The sequence below is a fragment of the Hyaloscypha bicolor genome (genome assembly GCF_002865645.1).
Source record: "Hyaloscypha bicolor E unplaced genomic scaffold K444scaffold_50, whole genome shotgun sequence".
In the NCBI taxonomy this organism is placed as follows: domain Eukaryota; kingdom Fungi; phylum Ascomycota; class Leotiomycetes; order Helotiales; family Hyaloscyphaceae; genus Hyaloscypha; species Hyaloscypha bicolor.
In genome coordinates, this window is record NW_020194552.1 from 993,645 (window position 1) to 1,013,694 (window position 20,050).

At 49.1% G+C, this 20,050-nt stretch overlaps 7 protein-coding genes across 7 annotated transcripts; 4 read left to right on the top strand and 3 right to left on the bottom strand.

Annotated features, from left to right (window-relative positions):
• K444DRAFT_522692 (MFS general substrate transporter) lies at nucleotides 1-1,951 on the top strand (the record flags this gene model as incomplete). Its single annotated transcript, XM_024874224.1, has 4 exons — nucleotides 1-207; nucleotides 258-1,431; nucleotides 1,487-1,750; nucleotides 1,866-1,951. The coding sequence occupies 4 exons, from the start codon at nucleotides 1-3 to the stop codon at nucleotides 1,949-1,951; spliced, it is 1,731 nt and encodes a 576-aa protein (XP_024740559.1).
• Nucleotides 1,952-3,624: 1,673 nt separating this feature from the next.
• K444DRAFT_584546 (uncharacterized protein) lies at nucleotides 3,625-4,363 on the top strand (the record flags this gene model as incomplete). The annotated part of the gene is made up of 4 exons (XM_024877872.1): nucleotides 3,625-3,706; nucleotides 3,822-3,858; nucleotides 3,907-3,974; nucleotides 4,034-4,363. Exons 1-4 carry the CDS (start codon nucleotides 3,692-3,694, stop codon nucleotides 4,361-4,363), a joined length of 450 nt encoding a protein of 149 aa, XP_024740560.1. The 5' UTR covers nucleotides 3,625-3,691.
• Nucleotides 4,350-5,096, top strand: K444DRAFT_325060 (uncharacterized protein). The gene is made up of 2 exons (XM_024871910.1): nucleotides 4,350-4,407; nucleotides 4,460-5,096. The coding sequence occupies exon 2, from the start codon at nucleotides 4,498-4,500 to the stop codon at nucleotides 4,948-4,950; it is 453 nt and encodes a 150-aa protein (XP_024740561.1). The 5' UTR covers nucleotides 4,350-4,407; nucleotides 4,460-4,497; the 3' UTR covers nucleotides 4,951-5,096.
• A 956-nt stretch (nucleotides 5,097-6,052) lies between these two features.
• Nucleotides 6,053-8,817, bottom strand: K444DRAFT_556430 (chaps-domain-containing protein). Its single transcript, XM_024876743.1, has 6 exons — nucleotides 8,637-8,817; nucleotides 8,443-8,569; nucleotides 8,263-8,390; nucleotides 7,934-8,214; nucleotides 6,890-7,887; nucleotides 6,053-6,844 (listed from the first exon to the last, which is right to left on the bottom strand). Exons 1-6 carry the CDS (start codon nucleotides 8,657-8,659, stop codon nucleotides 6,302-6,304), a joined length of 2,100 nt encoding a protein of 699 aa, XP_024740562.1. The 5' UTR covers nucleotides 8,660-8,817; the 3' UTR covers nucleotides 6,053-6,301.
• A 726-nt stretch (nucleotides 8,818-9,543) lies between these two features.
• On the top strand, nucleotides 9,544-16,918 carry K444DRAFT_651208 (uncharacterized protein; the record flags this gene model as incomplete). The annotated part of the gene is made up of 4 exons (XM_024885693.1): nucleotides 9,544-10,422; nucleotides 10,711-10,785; nucleotides 10,835-14,793; nucleotides 14,842-16,918. 4 exons carry the CDS (start codon nucleotides 9,544-9,546, stop codon nucleotides 16,460-16,462), a joined length of 6,534 nt encoding a protein of 2,177 aa, XP_024740563.1. The 3' UTR covers nucleotides 16,463-16,918.
• Nucleotides 16,773-18,473, bottom strand: K444DRAFT_325118 (uncharacterized protein). The gene is made up of 3 exons (XM_024871911.1): nucleotides 18,173-18,473; nucleotides 17,865-18,054; nucleotides 16,773-17,817 (listed from the first exon to the last, which is right to left on the bottom strand). The coding sequence occupies exons 1-3, from the start codon at nucleotides 18,422-18,424 to the stop codon at nucleotides 16,883-16,885; spliced, it is 1,377 nt and encodes a 458-aa protein (XP_024740564.1). The 5' UTR covers nucleotides 18,425-18,473; the 3' UTR covers nucleotides 16,773-16,882.
• Nucleotides 18,474-18,602: 129 nt separating this feature from the next.
• K444DRAFT_626728 (uncharacterized protein) lies at nucleotides 18,603-19,155 on the bottom strand (the record flags this gene model as incomplete). The annotated part of the gene is made up of 3 exons (XM_024882696.1): nucleotides 18,603-18,718; nucleotides 18,764-18,996; nucleotides 19,040-19,155. 3 exons carry the CDS (start codon nucleotides 19,153-19,155, stop codon nucleotides 18,603-18,605), a joined length of 465 nt encoding a protein of 154 aa, XP_024740565.1.
• Nucleotides 19,156-20,050: the final 895 nt, after the last annotated feature.

A 20,050-nucleotide genomic window follows, 5' to 3' on the forward strand; every position in this document is an offset into this window, starting at 1 on the left:
ATGGATTCCCAGGACCATGAAAGGCGGTCAGAGGAAAACCCATCAGTGGAAAACTCGTCGGAGGAAAAACTTTCAGAAACCGTGAAAACCAGCATCGAATATAGCGAGGAACCGGTACCGCATCTCCATGCGAAGACTTACCTCACCATTTTTGCAGTTTGCCTCATCTACTTCGCCCAAGTCATCAATGTTGTTGGAGCTGGTGCTGTGAGTGCTATCCACTTGCTTTGGAAGAAGTTCAAAGTTAATTCAAACAGCGCGCTCAAGATATTTCAGCTGTCCTCGGTGACTCGTTCAAGAGCGTCTGGCTGACCTCCTCTGTTGCCATTCTGACCGCCGTTCTGAGCCCACCTGTTTCTCAGGCAGCTGACTATTGGGGCCGTCGATGGTTTTTGATTGGCTTGACAACCTGTGGGGTTATTGGGTCGATAATTGTTGCGCGAGCCACCTCCATGGATATGGCCATTGCTGGTGAGGTAGTAGCTGGTATATCCTTTGGCGCTCAACCACTTGTTCACGCCGTGGTATCCGAGGTTCTACCCAGAAGACATCGGGGCTTTGCTCAAGCGGCGCTTAACGTTGCTGCTTCTTTGGGGGGTATTGTAGGACTTCTGGCGGGAGGTGCCATGACTCGAAACGATAACCATGCTGGATTCCGTAATTATTGGTACCTTTCGACTGCGAGCTATGCATTGGCGACCATTCTTTGCGTCATCTTCTACAACCCGCCCCCTCAAGCCTCGCAGCTGGGACTAACACATATGGAGAAACTTCGCAAGCTGGATTGGATTGGATACTTCCTTCTGGCATCCGGTCTAGTACTGTTCTGCATCGGTCTCTCCTGGTCCCAAAACCCATACGCCTGGACGGATGCTCACATTCTGGCTCCGTTCTTGATCGGTGTCGCTCTCGTGTTTGGACTCGCTGTTTACGAGACGAAATTCAAGAAGGACGGCATGTTCCACCACGGCCTCTTCTTAAACGGCTGGAACTTCCCAATTGCGTTATTGTGCGTTTTCGTAGAAGGATTGACTTTCTTCGCAGCAAACAATTACTTTCCTTTCGAAGTCGCCGTATTGTACGAGACAGATCCCTTGATTACGGGCCTTCGATATAGCATCAGCTTCATCTGCTTCTCTATTTTCGCAGTTCTAGGCGGTGCCTTCTGCTCCAAGATGAAAATGGTTCGCTTCCCCACGGTCATCGCATTCTGTTTTATGATCATATTCTGCATCCTCATGGCAACAACAACGCCAGGTTCATCAAAAGCTGTTTGGGGCTACCCGGTGTTCCTCGGCATCGGTTTAGGAATATGTCTCTGTACTTTAGTTACAGTTGCTCAATTGAGTACCCCTAAAGAGCTGATCGCCACCACAAGCGGTCTTATGATCGGAGTGAGATCTCTCGGTGGTTCAGTCGGTCTGGCAATCTGTGAGTTCCTTTGATCCAACTTGGATTAACGCCAAGTTCTAACATTATCATTCAGACAACGCCATATTTACAGCAAAGTTCACAGCGAACTTGGGTCCCAAAATTGCAGGAGCTGTACTACCTCTCGGCCTTCCAGAATCTTCACTTCCAGCACTCATTGGCGATTTGGCTGCAAACAATCAAACAGCCATAGCGACAGTGTCTGGAATAACATCTCAAATTATTGGTGCTGGTGTTGGGGGTCTCTTTGATGCCTACAGCCTGGGATTTCGATTTGTCTGGGTCGCAGCAGGCTGCTTCATGGCGCTGGCCACAATTTGTAAGTTATCCCTTCCACCATGTGACTTAGTTCACTTCTATTGGAGTGACAAGGATTTTTCTGCATTATTCCCTGGCGTTTTTGGTACAGGACACTAACCTTGATACGCCTGCAGGTGCCGTCTTCCTGGTCGACCCGGTCAAGGAATTTAACATGCATATCGATGCACCAGCGGAGAAAGAGGAGGATATCTTCTCTTAGGCCTCTCGCTGCTTCTTCACTTGCCAAAAGTAGCCTGGAACATATGCACTTGTAATCTCGAATTTTCTATAGATCTTGGCGTTCAAAATTTTCACCAAGGAAATCTAAGATTGCTCTTCAAATTATTCGTGCCTGTGGTTGGACGACTCTCAATCTTCGAATTCTGCTATTCAAAAAAAATCAATTGCTCGGATTTTATCAGATGCTCTTCGGGACAACCTCTCTTGGTTAGATTTCCGTACCTGGAGTCCCCACCTTCCTCCCGAGTCGTGGGACCTCGTCCTGTCCCGTATCCCGGGGACTCAGTTAGCTCTCCTGGGACCAGGATTCTGTTACAGGGCCAAAAAATCTCACGAGTGACCATTCAAGTGAACGACAGACACATATCTTGTGTTGCCCCACTGCATGGAATTCTGAGGCGTACTCGTACTGAAGGCGGGTCCTTTTCAAGGACCCCAGGGGACCTCGGAGAACTGGAAGCGAAGAATAATGCATTGGTCCAGGGAGTCTGAAACTTTCGAAACTGGAGGCGGGAGAGGTCGTTTCACAGGATTGAACGCTAGACTGTCACCCCTCTCGGCAAAGTTGAGCCTTTTAGAAACATATTCATATCAAGTCTGATGGCACAAATCTGTGATTGGGCCATCTCTCTCTTCTAACACGGAAAAGCAACGTCTTTTCCGGCACTTCTTCACTTGCCGAACAATTACCATCCCAGAGTAAAAACGCCTCCTTCTCATTCACAGCCTGCCCAATAATTGACCTCCCTGGACGAATATGCCACCGCCACCAATTCCGTACCAGCTTCTCCAAGAGGCCTGGGCGCCCGACGCCTGCAAACGTAAGCCCAATCTGGCGGCTCAGAAACCGCCTTCTGTACTTGTCAAGCAAAAGAAAAGTTTGACGTACGAAGAGAGCTTGGCCCGGTGGCGCAGGACGAATAGGTCTTGGAGGTGGGGGGGGGGGGTGCTATTTCACGTCAAGACAATGCCAGAACGAACTACTTCTGGAAGGCAATGGCGTTGCCGTTGGCCGTTGAGCGCCTCATGTCTCCACAATGGGAAGTCTCTCAAGCCAAAATTGTGGGAATAGAGGTTTCTAAGCTAGTGGAAGTAAGCATAGTCACTGTGGCTTCAGTTTCGACACGTCATCGGAGTGGCATCGCTGTTAAAGAGATGTGCAATTCACGAATGCAGTTGATCCAAGAAAAATGCTACCCTTTTCGACAGGCAAGGAGAGCGTGCTAAACTCGGAGCGTGACCGGCATGTGAGAAGCTTGTTATCGTGCTGCTGAAAGAAGTGACTGCTCCGATTTCATCGACATGCCATGGAAATTGCCCTTCATTGGCGGTTCTCCTGACCTCGCTTGGGACCTCATGTCACTTGCTGCAGTATCTACAGTACCTGCACATCCAGAGTCAAGGAAACGATACCTTGATGATGTGCGTTAAGGAGGTTGTATCATGGATCTGTCTTCATAACTCGGCAATCACCCAGTGCAATTCTGTGCTCTGCTACGGGCTTTGCAAATCTTCATCCTTCTTTAATTAGAGCTTACATTCACTTCAGATGTCGTCCAAGTTACAGTCTTCTTTCATCATGGGGTTCACAATTCCGCGTCGAGATGTCCCTGTTGTGATTTGCAGCATCCTTTTCACCAGTATTGCATTCATTGTTGTCATTTGTAGGCTTTACACGCGAGTTATCATGCTCTAGAATGCTGGTCCAGATGATTATATCATGACAGCAGCTATGGTAAAGTCTTTTCTGACTTCCTTGAAACATCTTCTTGTCGAAACGCTAAGGAATCACTGTTGGGAAAGATCGGCTCTGATCTTTACTTGCGAGGGTCGACTAACTCAAAGTCCAGGCTGCTTCCATCGGATTCTGCGTTGTCATCTTCTACCGTGAGTGATAAACCTCTACCATTGATACTGATGCTAATCATACCTCAGAGATTAAAAGTGGACTTGGAATACCTTTTGAGACTATACCGGTACACCACATTCAACTGTTCTTCCAAGTATGTTACCTACCACAGATCAAGAACTAGAGCAGCACTGACTGTTCTTTCCTCCATAGGCTCTCTGGGCCACTATCCCCATGTACAATCTCTCCCTCGTGTTGACCAAGATCTCTATTATCTTCCAATACATGCGCATCTTCACTACAAAAAAGATCACCCAGCTGTGCCGCATCATGATAGGCGTTCTGATCGTCTATGGCTGCTGGACCATCCTCGGATCCGTATTCATGTGCATCCACGTGGACTCGTTCTGGAACACAAGCATCTCGGGCCATTGCATGAACAAACTCGCCTTCTGGTTCTCCAATGCTGCGCTGAATATCACTACTGATATCATGATCTTCGCTATCCCAATGCCTCTCTTGAGACAACTGCAGCTCCCGTAACGACAGAAGATTGGTCTTGTATTCGTTTTCGGCTTCGGTGCCTTGTGAATTATCCACCTCTACATAGTGCCAAATCTGTACTGACATTATGGAAAGTGTCTGCGTCACCAGCATCATTCGATAAAAAAGTTTGTATGAGATTTCCGTATCGACAGACACATCCTGTACGTTCAAAACCTTGCTCCTACTCTGCGTATGAACTAATAAAGCACACAGTGGACGCCGTCAACATCGCCATCTGGTCCGGGATCGAAATCAACGTCGCAATCGCCTGTGCCTCCCTCCCCTCCCTAAAACCCCTCATCTCGCGCCTAGTTCCCGGCATCCTCCCCAGCATCGGCAGCCGCAACAAATCAAACATGAACAACCTCTCCGGCAACGAACTCGGCAGCTACCACATGAACACTATGAATAACACTAACAAATCTAGGACCGGCGCCCAAGTCGAAGAAATCAAGGTCGAGCAGAGCATATATCAGCAGCGGGAAGTGAGAGCCAGTGTTGAAGGGAGTGAGAGGAGTTTAGTGAATTGGAAGGCGGACTGTTTTTCTGAGGAGCAGCAACGTAAGAAGCATGAGGTCGTCTAGTGGGCTCTCGTTGATCTGTCTAGCGCTGGCGTGAAAGGAATCGATGAATCCTGGTTGTCGGTGGGGTGAAACAATCTCAACGCCGTTTGGATGCGTGGCGTTATGTGTAATTCTGGTCGTGTAAAAAACGAATTCTGGTTTCATATTGATTTTCGGAGCGCTGTGGCGACACAGGCGAGAGTGAGAGTGAACGTGCCTTGCCGTTGCATAGAAAGTTTCTTGCCCAGTCAACCTTCGAGTGCACCCTGAACAGGCACCCCCTCCACCCTCCCAGCAACCACCGCACTCGGCATGGACCCAAAAACTACGTCTACGTACCCAACAGCCACGAAATCAGAACTACACTCTCCCATCGCATCCATTAACTTCCACCCTGATCTCTCAAACGCCAACCTCATATCCTCACTCGCCCCTACACACCTCAACTCGAAATCCTCACCTGCAAATACCTGGAGATCGATCTTCGTATCCGCCAAAGTTTGCAAACCAGTCATATCCGTGAAAGCTGAGCACTGTAACCCCAACCCTACTTTAAAACAACCTGTGGGGATGCTACCGGATTTTTGACATCGATAGAGTTTGTTCAAAAATACAACCCTCAGAGACGGTAGCTACGAGATTCTAGTCGAATATTCTGTGTTAACAGCATGTATCTGTTCTCGTAGAACGGTGATCGGTGGTATTGGGGAGCTGAGGAAGCACTGCATCTTGAACTGTCGTGGAAACTCCCAATTCTATTTGTAGGAAGACGGCATTACGATGGTGAGGACTGGAGGTGGAAATGGACTCCTGCTTTGCCTGGGAACATCTGCAAATGCCACCCTTGTGTAATATTAAAGCCGAGATAGTGGATGTAATACAAAATTGAAGATATCCAGTACTTGCACACAGGTGACAACCTCGGCGCTAAAACTGGAGAAGTGAAAGAGAAGGGGGGAGAATACGACTTTGATAAGCAAGGGCAATGACGCAAAGTAAATCTAGCACTGGGCCTTGCCCCAAAACGAAGATCATGCGCCACCACTGACTTACCTGGTTCCCGTTCTGCTTCTGAAGCGTACAGGCCAGGAGAGAACTTTAGGAAGGAAGCAAGTAAAGAAGAAAGCAGATAGGATTCTTTTAGCAAAGCTGCCCGTCTATAATACACCCACCTCCGACCCACCAATTGAATTGTTGAAGATCGATCCACACTCAGCTCGCTGATTTCGAATTCATGTCGCCAACATAGCAAGTCACCTCCCAATATTCACCACCTAAGCTAGAACCCACCAACTCAGCTCCTCATTCTCAGTTGCCATTTGTCGATTATTTGCGGCTTCTCAACCCTTTGTTCTCGATTCTCTGCAAACAATCACCCCTCAGTCCCACTGCTCCTAAATGCCGCGCACAGCGCTGCATAATGGTGCGTCAACTCCAGTACATTCTGCGGCAGGCTCGTCGCCTGAATGATACTCCTAACCTTCAGGGCGCCTTCATCCTCAATCAGCGTGCGGATCGTATACAGCAGCTCGGGGCTGAACTCCGAGTACCACCTATACTGCCACGTCACGAGACGAATGACGCTCGCGACCGTCTCTCGCGTCTGCTTCTCCCTCTCGAATTCCGCGAGAATGCCCGTCAGGGCTTTTGGTGAGAAGCGGATGGATAGGCAGGCGCGATAGGCTTCGACGGCTTCGGCTTGGTGGTGCAGGCGGTCGGCAAGGGAGCCGAGGATCTCCCATTCTTCTGCGGACTTTTTGTATTGCATTTGTTGGGCGCGGTACTGGGCCATCTCCGTGCGCCATATGGTGTAAATGCGGAGGTCTTCATAGAGGACCATGAAGAGGCTGTCGAGCCAGCGTTCGCAAAGGCGTTTGTTGTTGAAGCGGGAGAGTTGCTCTTCGGTTGCCTCGGACTTTTTCATGTTAGCTTTACCCACTAGGAAATCGAAGTTGCTCACGTCTTCATTTCCACTCTTCGCTTCCTCTGGTGTGACTGTATGCGAAGGTTTCTCAACTGCTTGGTCAGCTGTCGAGCCCTTAACACCGTTCTCAGCAACTAGTGTGGCAGCAGTCGAGTCTCCATTTGTGCTCTTCTCGTCATCTGTGTGCTCGTCGCCGTTGATGGGAGGACCTGGACTTCCTCTCAGTACATCGGTGCTTGCGCTACGCTTGGTTGAGTCACCTTGTTGGCCGGCGGGTGGCTGCTTCTCGCTGCGGTATTCTTCCTCCATCACAAACACGTTACTTCGGATCTTCAGCAGCTGATCCCAACCAATCTTCGCTGTCATCTCTGTCAAAATACTGTAAGCATGTTTGAATGTCCCTTTGTACTGAGCAGCCCGTAAGCTCAGCAAGCTCGGGTGGACTTGCTCGGAGTATTTCGACTCTGGTTCGCTGTCGATTTCGTCTAACCGAGTCTCTGGTAGAGTTGGCAGGTAAATTTCCTTGGGGTCTGGCATGATTGGAGCATCTTTGTCCTGGTATGTAAACATCGGACAGGAGTTCAAGGTTGTCAACGCATTCTCCCAGTCCTCCATAGCAACATATACCTCTGCAAGTCTCGCCCATGTGCCAAATTCGCTTGGAGCAGCAACTGTGCTCCGGTCTGCGCAACCAAGAGCCATTCGTAATCTCTCCTGCTTAAGCTCTTCCTGATTGGGGTTCAACGCCTTCTTCATCAAGAACTCTGCTTGTGTATCCAGCATTACGTAGTCCATTGGCGATTGCTTGACAGATTCGTGCAGAACTCGGACTGCTTGGACCTCCTCGTTGCCCATGAATAAGACCTTTGCCAGCAGTGAGGAGACTTCAACATTTTTCGTCCGCAGCTTCTCGAATAGGTTTATGCCAGAAGCGAATCGCCCAGTGGTATGGAAATATTTGAGGAGACCGGTTGTGAGGTGGTTCGAGACGTTGTTGGGCACTTGCACAACGGAGTCAGATCCCAATTGCCAACCTGTAGATGTCAGCCTAGCCCTCTCTTCTGCGAAGGTCATTATTACCTCTGAAAAACAGTTGCTCCGCGGCTTGTAGAAATCTGTGTTCTGTCTCCGTATTTGTGACTGGATTGAATCTTCGAACACCCATTATCTTCCTGATTGTGTCTCCACTTCCATCATCCGCATACGAGTATGCTCGAAGCACACTGCAAAGATACGTTTCCAACCATAACTCATCGGATGCAACTCTCTTCTCCCCTCTCTCATCTATGCAGTAGCTGTCGACGCTTCCAGGAATTGTAACGTGTACGCGCATATCGAGTCTGGAGAAGGCATTGTAGCAGCTGGTACTAATTAGCGCGCAGTAAAACCTCTCGTACCCTGTGACATACCAGTACACGCCCTCGACGATTTTCGAGCTTGATTGGTGGTTTTCTTTGTAGGTAAGGGTATTGATGTATGCTGCCAAGCTTGCAGAAGATGAAGCATCGACTCCTGTGACATGGTGATAGACTCCAATCTGCAGACAATTTAGCCCTTCTCCAAGCACCCGATCTTAATCTGCCACGTACCTGCTTCCCTGGATTCCTTGGAGCTTGCTTGATCAGCTGGACCAGATCTGGGGGACCTAATTCTCGTAGCGCAGCCAAGACCTCTGTTCGAGCATCGATAGATTCGTGAAGGATCTCCTCCGTGAGTCTGAGAAAGAAATGTCAGCATATTATTCTCTCCTCAATTACCTGCTGGCTGCAAGTGCTTCACATACTCAGGCACAGCTGGCGCAACCATCTTATCGTCTTTGTTGAGACCGGTGTCTCAGAAACGCTGAAAGCTGATCTGTCGGCAGAAACTGCAGGCGCAGCTGTAGCATGCGATAAAGAGCCGTATGAAGCAGACAGCAGGTAGATGCTGGGTCGACGTTGTGGATTTTGCTGGGTTGTTTTGTCAGATCCAGCAACTTTGAATTTCGAAGGAGGTGTCAAGTCAAAGTGGCACGGACCACTTTCAGCCTTGCCGCTTAGACTTTGTCACCTCAACACCATCACCGTCACCGCTTGATCTTTGACATGTAATTTCGCCTTGGAGAACAATGATTTTCAATTATGATCTTTGCGACACCTAGTTGCAAATTTATTCCCTAGGTACAGAAACCTATATGTTTTTGTGGATGGCATTATACAGCCTATGATTTCCACCTCTAGCAACTCGTGCGTAACTTCAGGTATGTGGTGAGGTCTTCAGATTTTGAAGCAAAAGAGAAAATTGCTGTCAATTAGCTCGTATCCTGAACCCACCAACTGGAAGCCTACTTATGGTAGGTTGAGAAAGGAAAAATAAGTTGGAGAATGGTGGTTTGTGGCATGATGTTGTATGCTTGCGTACTTTAGTGCTGGACAGAGGAATAAATTTACAATATTCCCATAGCATAGAAGGAGAGAAAAGTATATCGCCATTTCGTAATGTACTCCTAGCCAATGAAGTAGTAATTGGGCAATGTCCCCTTGTAACATTGGCGAGCTTGAGATGTTGGATGTGGTGAATTGAAAGATGTGGGGTGTCTCGATAAGTGAAGCTCGTCGTACTAGCTGATTAAGCGAGCTTTGAGCCAATCAAGCCAAAATCTGACTGCTGAGACATCATAAATCCACGAGCAGAATCGTATCTCGCACCTCATGACACACCGCCTGCCCCGCCAACAACAAAGGTATTCTGCCATGAACCAAGCACCATCTGGAGCTCCAGCAACGAACGTAGAGAGCGGACTTGACAACTGGGTCGAAGCAGCCCTCTCGACCGCGAATCCTGCCACCTCTGCACCCTGCTCGAGTATTCCTATCTGCTCGACTGCGACGTCTGCCACCTTTGCTGCAGGGTTCTCGAATAATTCAACCTCCTCAATCGCAAACCACACAACATTTGCAAGCTCTGCGAATAACCCAGCCTTCTTTGTCACGGATCCTTCCACTCGCATACGAGTAGGCTTCGAAAGTGACTCGGCCTTCCGCGACCCCCCTCCACCCTCCCCGAGAAGACCGTTCGAGGATTATACACCATTTGAAGCCTCTCCGAGAAGTTCAATCCACGCGGACCGTTATTCCTTTGAAGACCACTCAACCAATCCAGCCTACTCAACTGTAGTTGTTGATGATACCATAAGCTGCTACATCCCTCGGCCTGTACCTGGAGCCAGTGTCACTGCGGCGAATCAGACATCAAGGTATCAGCAGTTCATCAACTTCATACCCGATGGGTGTTTAGAGTGCACCTATCGTGTACACGACCTTCGCCACTGCGAGAAAGCCTGGGCTCCCCTACGCGACTTCGAAACTGTCGAACCGTTGATTTGTCTGAACTGTGGGTGGCTCGGTCACAGCGTCTTCGGTTGTCCGTGTCCTCTTGCAGGAGCAATTATTCTTTGGCATTACTCTCCTCCCCAGCTCGGCCAGGAAAGGTATCCCCCCAAGATCGGCGTTGTGGAATTAGCAAAAGACATCAAGCCAGGGTGTTACGATATCCCTTTCGCGCTGTGGAGGCAATTGGCCCAGACCCAAGTTCGTCCGAACTTGTTGTGAAACGGTAAACTTCAGTGTGGTCACCACGAAGACCGCCGCTCGAAGTCCGCATGCTAACACGACGTTTACCACCTTACAACTGTCTCTACGCAATTTCCCCGACATTCACATCACTTATGGTATGTTTGGGACTCCTGCATCTTACTGCTATCACGGACTGACATGAATGTGTAGTCATAATTCTACAAATCCCTTATCAACTTTTCCCACCACTATGGTGCGGGCTCATTAAACCAAATGTTAGATTGGAGCTAATCGATATGGCAGGCGAGCTTCACAGCTCTTAATATTGAACCCGATGACCAAACCGATGACGAGGTCGATAATACCAAAGAGATACAGGTTCGTCGCTGGATTCGAAGTCTCCACACCAAGCTAATTACCTTTGCAGATAGAGGACGCTCTTAAATTATACCAAGCCGCACTCAAACTCCATTCGCAAGGCCCGAACCTGTACCCCCAAGCCGCTGAAGCATACACAAATCTTTTCCGATCCGAGATTTTCAAATACCCTGAAAGCGAAACGGAATTCCTGCGGATTGAAAAGAATCCCGAACTCGAATACACTGAAGCCGTACTTGGTATTGAGCTGGCCGCTGCCGGTGCAGATGGAGCACCAAGCACATTGCCTCAAATTCTATACCTTTCATACAAGAATCACGGCCAGTTCATACTGGACTGTGTCAAAAGCCGTCTAAAACATGAGCCTCTTCCCAAGCCGCAGCTGGACTATCAAGCCAAGGCTGCCATCGACAATTTTGCACTAGCACTCGCAAGCGATGAATCAGACGCCGATTTATGGAGACGAGCCGCTCGGATAGGTGCTATGCTCGGAAGTAGACGAATCGCGAGATATTGTCTCGAAGCGGCGGTCGAAGTTGATGACGACCCTACTGTGGCAGAGGTGGAGCCTCCTTCACTTGAGGAGGGGTTCGCCGGCGAGCAATTGAAAGAGCAGCTAGAAGTTCTCTCAGACGAAACTGCGCTATCACATCCGGTCATGACACCGTATTTGAAGAGAATCATGCCCAAATCTCTGACAAAACACATGGACCCTTACCCCTTTCTTCCGAATACGATCAAATCTTTGGGAACAGACACACCGGGCAGCGAAGGACCTGAGATCACAGAAAGCCGCATCATCATGATAGTAGAGGACAGGACGTGGACGGCGATTGGTGATAAGCTATGTGAGAGTTACATTTCACCTAATGGCCTTTCAGGAACCGGTATTGTCATTCGCCTGCCAGCGGAGATCACCCAATCCACAGAAAATGATGTGGTTCAACAACCTGGGGTCGAAGACCAGATTATGAAGGATGCCGGTACCATGGAATCGCCAGTTGCCGAAAGCAGCGAAGCCGCAATTGCGACGCCGGTTACCACAAGATCTGACGATCAACCAGTCGAAATTGTAACAACGACTATCACAGTACCGCTTGCTGACGAGAAACGCCAGTCAAGCGTTGGTTTGCCAACACGAAAGCGATCCCAATCAGCTGCAGGCATTCGGTCCACCCCAGAAGAAGACAACGGCACGCAGAAGCGAAGCAAGCGTATTAGAAACCGCGACAACACAGGAGATGGCTCTATCGATCCTGCATCTCAGCTTGCAGGGCAACTTGAAGGCTTTGTCAGTGCAGACAAGAAAGTGTTTCACTTTGTTGACGGGCTTCTCAAGAAACTTGGTGTCGAGGACTTAGGCAACTTGGAGAACCTGCAAATAGCTATGTCACAGACACAGCCCATTGAACGAGCTGAAATTGTGGCAAACACGGCCGTCAGAGATCTGCGTGATATTCTGAGAACCTGGGACGATGCTAAAGCTTCAACATTCGTCAATGGCAATGCGGCTGATATTCTTGGCTCCTCCACTGGCAGTGCGAATGCTGGACTGGCAGCCTTTCTCGAGCATTCAAAGACTGGTCCGTTGAAATTGAGCAGTATACCTCTGTTCTCTGATTCCGATGGCCTTTCTGCATTCGCTGTCAAGGTTGAAGCTGAGTGGATGCCGCTGCAAGATGTTATATATGAGTGGATGTGTGCTATCCTTACTACGTACCGCCAGCACCTGTGGCCGGAATCTTTGAAAGTTGCTGTGGTTCGCATCATCAGTTTCGTCGATACTGATATATTTAGTCGACTCCAGCTAGAAATCTCGCGTACCCGTACGGATGGCGGCGACATGGAACAATTGGAAGAGATGGCCCAAACACTCTTCGAACTCCATATCGACATTTATTCTCGAATCACAAATCCCAACAGTGCAGTCTCCTACGAAACACGGACCATTACCAAGGACCGATTGGACCGATGGGCAGACTTCACTGCGGATGTCATCCAGTCTCGCAAATGCGCTTCCAACGATGAGCTTTCTCTGCGATACCTCTGGGCTTCGGTCTTCTACGCTACAATGGCCGATAACGTCTCTCGTGAGCACAAAGTACTCTGCTGGTCCGACCTCCAAGCCTTGCTCCGTGAATCTGGCTGGCCCGCGATCGAGCTGCAAAATAATGCAGTCATGCCTGAAATTTCTATTGAAGCCGCAGAGCGAGAAGTATCGAGACTCACCACGATGGACTTTTTCTTCAACTTGTTCCAAACCGATCGATCAGATCCATTGGCGATCATCGAGACCTTGGAACCAGTTCTCGATCCACAGTCTGCTTGTCAACCAGTTGAAGGCGAAGGCACTGATCCTCCAGCAAGCACTGATCCGGCGGACAACACTCCACCTGCTTTGCGTGACATGTGGAAGTTCTTAAAGACGGGCAGTACATCCCTGCGCTTGTTCCTCTGGCAAAGACTTCGTGAGGCTTACTTCAGCATCGGATACAATACCAAAGTATTTTCGTGCCATCTAAAGAGCATCGAGATCATCGTCGGCGATCTGCGAACTGAAGATTATGTAGACAGCGCTGATGAACCACGTCGGCACAAGCTGTTGATGTGGTTGAAGGCATTGGATGATCTGTTGGTCAAATCGCTTACAATCGCCCTAAATGATGCTGCAACATGTTTCGAGATCATCGATGATCGTCACATCAAATCGACATGTGCTGCCATTGCCCAATTGAACCGAGTCCTTCACTCCGCAGCAATTTTCGACGATGAAATTAGAGTTGGCATGACCCAATTACCACAAACTCCCGCTTATGCTCATCACGGATCATTCAATGGGTTCATCAACAAGCTCCGCGAAATGCAAGTTCGGACATGGGCACTACAATATACGATGGCGAAGGAGGCGATGACCCAAAATCGAGAACTCTTCCCAACACCGGACAACGACTTGGCCGATTTCTTGGCACTCGTCCATTATTCTCTTGGTATGCGAAAGTGCTGCAAGGCGTCAAACAAGATATTCCTCAAGATGATGAAGGTTGAGATGATCCGTTTGAAGCACGTAGAACATTGGGAAGACTACCTAGGCCAAGTTCTGTACGATCTCTATGGAATTCGACTCGGAGTTGGAGCATATCTACTCGAGGAACATGGATGTCCAACGGAGACACTTGATAGGCGCACTGTCTTGAATATTGCAGAACAAGTTATCCAGCTGGCGTTTCGTATGCCGATGAAAGACTTACTGAAGCACGAATTACGGCCAACAATTGAGAGAATGCAGACCGCCGTTGGCCCAAACAAGTCTACTCCACAAATGCTACACAATCTCCGCAACTATACGGAGTATCTCAAGACTTCAGTTCGTCCAATCGATATGTACAGGGCTTGGAAGGGCCAGGTTCAAGTCGATTCTTTACCAGTGGTCTCTCCAGAGAGTCCGCTTGCAGATAAAGACTGGTACTTCCTGCTCGGCATGATTGCCTTGACCAAGTTTCGCTCACAAAAGAGGCTCGGTCCGGGCGCTCAGACAGATGATATGAGAGTTGGTGCTACCTTCATGAGACTGCAGCTCCAGTTCAGCGCGGATCACTGGGAGACGTGGTATCGATTGGCTCAGTGCTTCGACTACGAACTAGAAGAAGAGGTCATGTGGAGTGCGGACAAGATCAATAATCACCGATCTGACTTGGTGAGATTGCAGCGCAGCTCAATCCACTGTTATGTCATGGCGTTGTCAACATCAGTTCGTACTGCAGACAACTTACCTGCTACTGCTGAAAAGCTTTCTGAGATGTACCACGAATTTGGCATGCGGATCTACGCCTCCTCCCGTGAACCATTTGGTATGGAAGCCTTCTGGGTTGACGAATTTGAGAAGCATATGAGCGGAGCCGGTGGCATGTACAAGAAGCCATTGCATGAGGAGTTGAGCCGATACAAGGCTTGGATGTATGCTGCCAAGCTGTTCAAGGAATCCCTTAGGGACCGGCCCGACCTCTGGATGTAAGGACCCCCAACATTTCATGGTAGTTCATTCCACTGACTATACAGGAACCACTACATGCTCGGAAAATGCTACTGGAAGATGTACTGTAAAGTTGACGACGAGTGGGATGAACGAGCAAAGACAAGGAGACCAAGTATCGATAGCATAATCCATGCTTTCGTCAATGCCATCAGGACGGTCCCTAAGCCCAAGGACAGCCGACAAGACCCCATTCTTGAGCCTCACTATAAACTTGCTTCAGTCATCCACAAGCTCGTTATCTCAAAGGCCATGGAACCGCAGGCGGGTGCGGATCTTCTCCAACAACAACCGTATGCCATTCGGAAGGGAGAGGCCGTCAAGATTGCAGACCAGGACGAATGGGAGTCATTTATCCTGGAAATCCTTCGCGGTCTTCGCAACGCTGACAAACAGCACTGGCAGCATCGCATGATTGCTCGTGTAGCCGGTATCATCTACGATGAGAATGATCCTAGCTTCGTTACCGCAAAGGCCGCGGCTCACGAATTCCGAGAGTCGATCTTCACCAAAACCATGCACATCCAAGTTTGGAAGCCGGATGCCGAACGACCCGGTCGGCATTGTGTGTATATGGAACGATACGTGCGCTACATCACCAGAATTTTCCTGTACACTGGCGAAAAGGCAAACATGGAGGCTCTATGCAAGCGGGTGCGCAAGAAGTCCACCGATTTCCACCGCTTCAGTGTTGTCTGGACCGAATGTTGCTCCACCTACCTAAAGCTCATCCGCAGTGTAGCAAAGGTCCCAGCCGGGTTGGATGAGCTCTTCAAAACCGTTATTAACGAGGAGTTCAATCCACTTTCCGACCGTCTCGCGGCCTGGATGCAAGACCCGAGGATGCAACATCCTGCTCTTGACGCATTGAGGGAAGCCGTCGAATTGAAGAAGCTCAACTCCAACGCCATGAAACCACAACCAATCGACGATCTGATCAACGATTCCTGGGCAGTACTATACACTCAAGTCGCAAAGACACTTCCAGGTCCTGATCCGTCATCCCTTCAAGCCGCACAGCTAGATGGGGCAGCAGACGCTCCACCACTAACCACCATCCGATCAATGGGTCCCATGAGCCTCAACAACCTAGTCATGGACATGAACGGCACTCAAATTCCCGTGCCCGTCACATTTGCCGGCAGTGAGCCCTCTCGTGCCCGCAAGGTCGGCGTCAGTCGTCGTGAGATCCTCCGTCGCGCAGAGCTGGCAGTCAACCGTCCTCCTGACCCACCACGAGCCATTGCACCCGCAAGTTCCCGACCACGAGTCTCAGAGCAGCCATCACCGACCATGATCCTTGGCTCGAACGCTGAGCCGAGTCAACGAGGTGCAAGTGCCAGCGCTGTTGACTCCGCACCAAGAGTCGAGATCTCCACGCAGCCAACGGAGACTGGACAGGAGCGGGAGAAGAGAGACGACGATGAGAGCGAGAGGGGCAGTTTACACGATAGTGCAGATGATGAGAGCGATTTGAGCGATGTTCCGGATATGGATGATGTTGACTCGTCAATGATGTTCCCAAACCTCGTACGCAGAGATGGGCCGGGCAGCAATACTGCCAACGAAGGAGAAAACGAGAACGAGCATGATCACGAGGGTGAGGGTAGAGGAGAAGAGACGAGCTCACCTGATACTAAGGAGTGAGGTAATTATGAAGTGGATGTGTTTCCATAGTATGTGTACAGGATATTGCATTGCAAGACAAAACAAGAGTGAGCGGGCGTTTATCTGGAGGAAATGGGAAGCATTGGGGGAAGATACCCAGATTATGGCGCAGATGGCTCTTCTAAGAAGAACTGGACATGTAGGAATATTGATCATGCTTGCGTTTGCATTTGCATCAAAAGGGGTGGGAATAGATCAGATCGCATAGATCAGATAGATTCCACTGATGATAAACAAATGAGCTGAAAATGAAGATCAGCGGTCCCATTCGCTGCATAATGCCAAGATTGAATCACTGGAAATGGGGAGCCACAGTAATCATGTATTTCGTGCTACGACTCGCCAGACACTGAGGCAATAGGTAATATTCCATCAACTTTACTCAAGCTTTCTCTGCAATCAAATCACTTGATCAGCTATCTCCCAGAGGGCCGGTCCTGCACCCTCTTTGAATATTTCCTTCCGCGTTGGGTCCTCATAAAGTACCACCAGCTCGATATTGTTGTGCTTGCAAATGGCGTCAAAAAATTCGAATGTCGCCTTATTTGTCGACGGTTTGAAGGTGGCCTTCTCCTCAAGAATCATCCGGGTCTGGTCCTGCAGTGTGCGGGTGGAATAGTTTCTGGTATCGGTTTCCTTTTCGACCGCAGTAGTAAGCTGCGCAGCTAAAGATTCATCTCGATAATAGACGCTGAGGATAATTTTACGTAGGGAAGGCACAAGCTCCGCCTTTCGCTCGAGAATGTCCAATAACACAGGATATGCTGAAGCGTATGGTCCTATTTTCAGCACTTCTGTATTTGGTGGCAGAAGTTTGTCGATTGGGCAGTCTATCTGTGGCAAAGGGAAATGCCCTTCCCATTCTTTCGGGGCTTCAATATGATCTGGCTTGATTTCGAGGTATTGGAGATGGAGGAGCTCATGCAGACCAGGCGCTGGAACGACCCACCAGCCTTGACTCCATAAATCCAGTCTCAGTCCTTTCAATGTTTCCCCACACGTATCTCGTATCGCGGCGAAGTATGGCTCGCAGCTCTCCTGGATCTCTAGCCAAACCTCATCGTCATTGAGATCTGACCAAATGTCGAGATATTGCAAAGCGCGGGGGAACGAGAGGAGACGAAAGAGGTCACTGGCGTGGAATTGACAATCGATAAGGCTGAGTTCTTCGAGTGCCGTAGAATGGTGTCCTGGACCAGTCCGGCGGAGGAAACTTCCCTCCGTACCTTTTGCCTCCGCCCAGTGGATTTCAAGCTTTCGAAGCATCGGATGCTCGAAGAGACAAGCTGCTTCGTCAAGAGGCCAGTTGGTGAAACATTTGAAGTTGATGGTACCTGTAACAATTAGACCTGCAAGAGATTATTCAGAGCCACCAACGTACAAGTTCTCAACGTCTCTGCAAGTGTAGATGGAAGATATATGTGATGCTCTGCTCCTTCATCTTCTTCCATATAGTCCCATTCAATGAAGAGGTGCTGTAAGCGGGTCATTTCCTCGATCGTGTTCATACCCCAGCCCCTTCTGGTGTTTCGAGACGCGCGATACCATCGGGACGAGAAATGCAGACTTCGCTAGGTAACGGAGGGAGTCAGCAATTGCTCAATTGGGATTGTTCGGGAGAGGACATTGTCTTAGGAAATCTCGTGAAACAGTCACAAATAGGAAAGGATGTCTCCCCCCAACACCTACAGTCGTCTTCAGCATTCTCCTAAGGTCATACTTATAGCTTAGTATGGTGAAAACGGAGGCTCTAGTTTCGCCGTTGATAGTGATTGTTCGATAAAGAGCGGGAAATGCATGGCTATGCAACCGACGGCATGTTCGAGCCAAGGAGGGAAGATCTTCCTGACGGCAGAAGCTCACGATGATGCTGAGGAGTTCATTAGAAAGCTGGGACAAGAGGTCAGGTCTCAGAACCTGGGCTTGATCTGCGGCCAGCATTCTGAGAATAATCAAAGGGAAGGAAGGGAATGCTCATTTGGATGGTGTTGTCGAGGTTTGGGGAAAATGAACGCGAGAAGCGCATCGCCGCTTTTGACAAATCGCTACCTCACGTGTGATGTATTCTAACCATTTTGGGACGCCTTCACCCCTATTTCGACTGCTTCCAGAATTTCCATCACACTTTCAAAGCTCCAAGAGTAGGGAAGACAATCACAATTCCAGACGTGCGGTTTGTGGCTCCTGGCACAAGCTCGATGAAGTCATCGTAGATTGTGTGCCCACACTTCTGTTCTTGCCGTTAATCATAGTGCTGAACATCGCGAGGGTAGGTCTTACGCATTTCCACTCTACCCTTATCTTGCCTCTTGGAATTGGCTGCCGTGGCTTCCTGAACGCCGTCGCAATCACATCTAATACAGACGAGAATCTCTGTAGACGTCATTTTTCCGTCGGCGATATTGTTGTTCCCTTCCTCGGACGTTTCCTCTGGATCCACTCTCCCCTGGTCGACCCCCTTCTCGGGAGGATCAACAAACGCTTTCAACTTTGTCCGGAATATCTCGAAAGCTCTAGATTCTTTTATAAATTTCTCAAACTTTGAGATTATCTAACTCGTCATCAGAGGGAGCCGAATCATCGTCCTCCGAATCGACATCTTCCTCATCTACTGCATTCGGAATTCTCTTCTCTACTCTCGGTTTGGTTTTTTCGACAAGTGAATTGCACATCATGTGGGGGGAGTTCCTGGCCCTAAATCGAACGAATTTGGCAGCATGGCGCTGTTGCACTGTTTCGGCTTCTTTTCGTAGCTCGGCTGCGAAGTCTTTGATCAGTCTTCTGAGGTTCTCTCGAATCTCTCCTTTCGATGAGGAGAACAACATAGGAACAAACCCTTTTAATGACAGTATCGTCAAGGAAAAGTGAAACTAGTCGTTCTCCAACTCCTTGAGGACCAGGAAGAGAAGACATCGATGGCCCGCTGGCTATCGTAAAGATGCTATCAACAACGGACGGAAGCGAGGATGCAACCGACATGTTGCTATTATGACTGTGCTCATCACCCTCGCACGTTCTCTGTCTGCTGCCTAAAGTGTGCCCAATTCGAAATGCTTCGATTACGCTTTCCTCCTGTCTGCTGATTGTCGCGCGTGAAGGTTGCTGGCCAAACGTAGAAGTTGTTCCTATGAATATCGATGGTAGCTCCTCCCATCCAGCACTAAACTCGGATCCATCTGGGGGATTATTGGAAAAGTCATATTTAAACTAATCCGAGCTCACACCATTAAAGAAATTGTCTAGAAATTTGGACTCTTGATCGAGTATTGTGGGACCTAAGTCTAGTTCTGCCAACGTTGAAGAGTCGTGTTCGGGAGATGCCTTGTGTTCTACGTCGATTTGCAATCTGTCAGCACTACATGCACTTCAAATTTCAAGATATCACATACGATTTCTTCTCTCTCCTGTGCCACGTTCTCTGGCACGTTCGAGCGGACGCGGTGTGAACCTCCCCCAGAAGCATGGGGGCGAAGAAGCTCCTCAATTTCTTCCCTTTCCTCTTCAAAATAATCATATAAAGCAACAGGACTCTTTTTGGGAATGACGTCTACACTTCGCACTGTTTCT

Excerpts from the sequence above, each read along its gene's own strand:
- K444DRAFT_325060 (XM_024871910.1), top strand. The coding sequence starts at position 4,498 with ATGAGATTTCCGTATCGACAGACACATCCTGTACGTTCAAAACCTTGC.
- K444DRAFT_556430 (XM_024876743.1), bottom strand. The coding sequence starts at position 8,659 with ATGGTTGCGCCAGCTGTGCCTGA. Across the intron at positions 8,391-8,442 it reads CAAGGAATCCAGGGAAGCAG|ATTGGAGTCTATCACCATGT; the intron begins GTACGTGGCAGA and ends AATTGTCTGCAG. Across the intron at positions 8,215-8,262 it reads ATCGTCGAGGGCGTGTACTG|CTGCTACAATGCCTTCTCCA; the intron begins GTATGTCACAGG and ends AATTAGTACCAG.
- K444DRAFT_325118 (XM_024871911.1), bottom strand. The coding sequence starts at position 18,424 with ATGCTGGCCGCAGATCAAGCCCAGGTTCTGAGACCTGACCTCTTGTCC. Across the intron at positions 18,055-18,172 it reads GGAGAATGCTGAAGACGACT|CGAAGTCTGCATTTCTCGTC; the intron begins GTAGGTGTTGGG and ends TCCGTTACCTAG. Across the intron at positions 17,818-17,864 it reads TGCAGAGACGTTGAGAACTT|GTACCATCAACTTCAAATGT; the intron begins GTACGTTGGTGG and ends TAATTGTTACAG.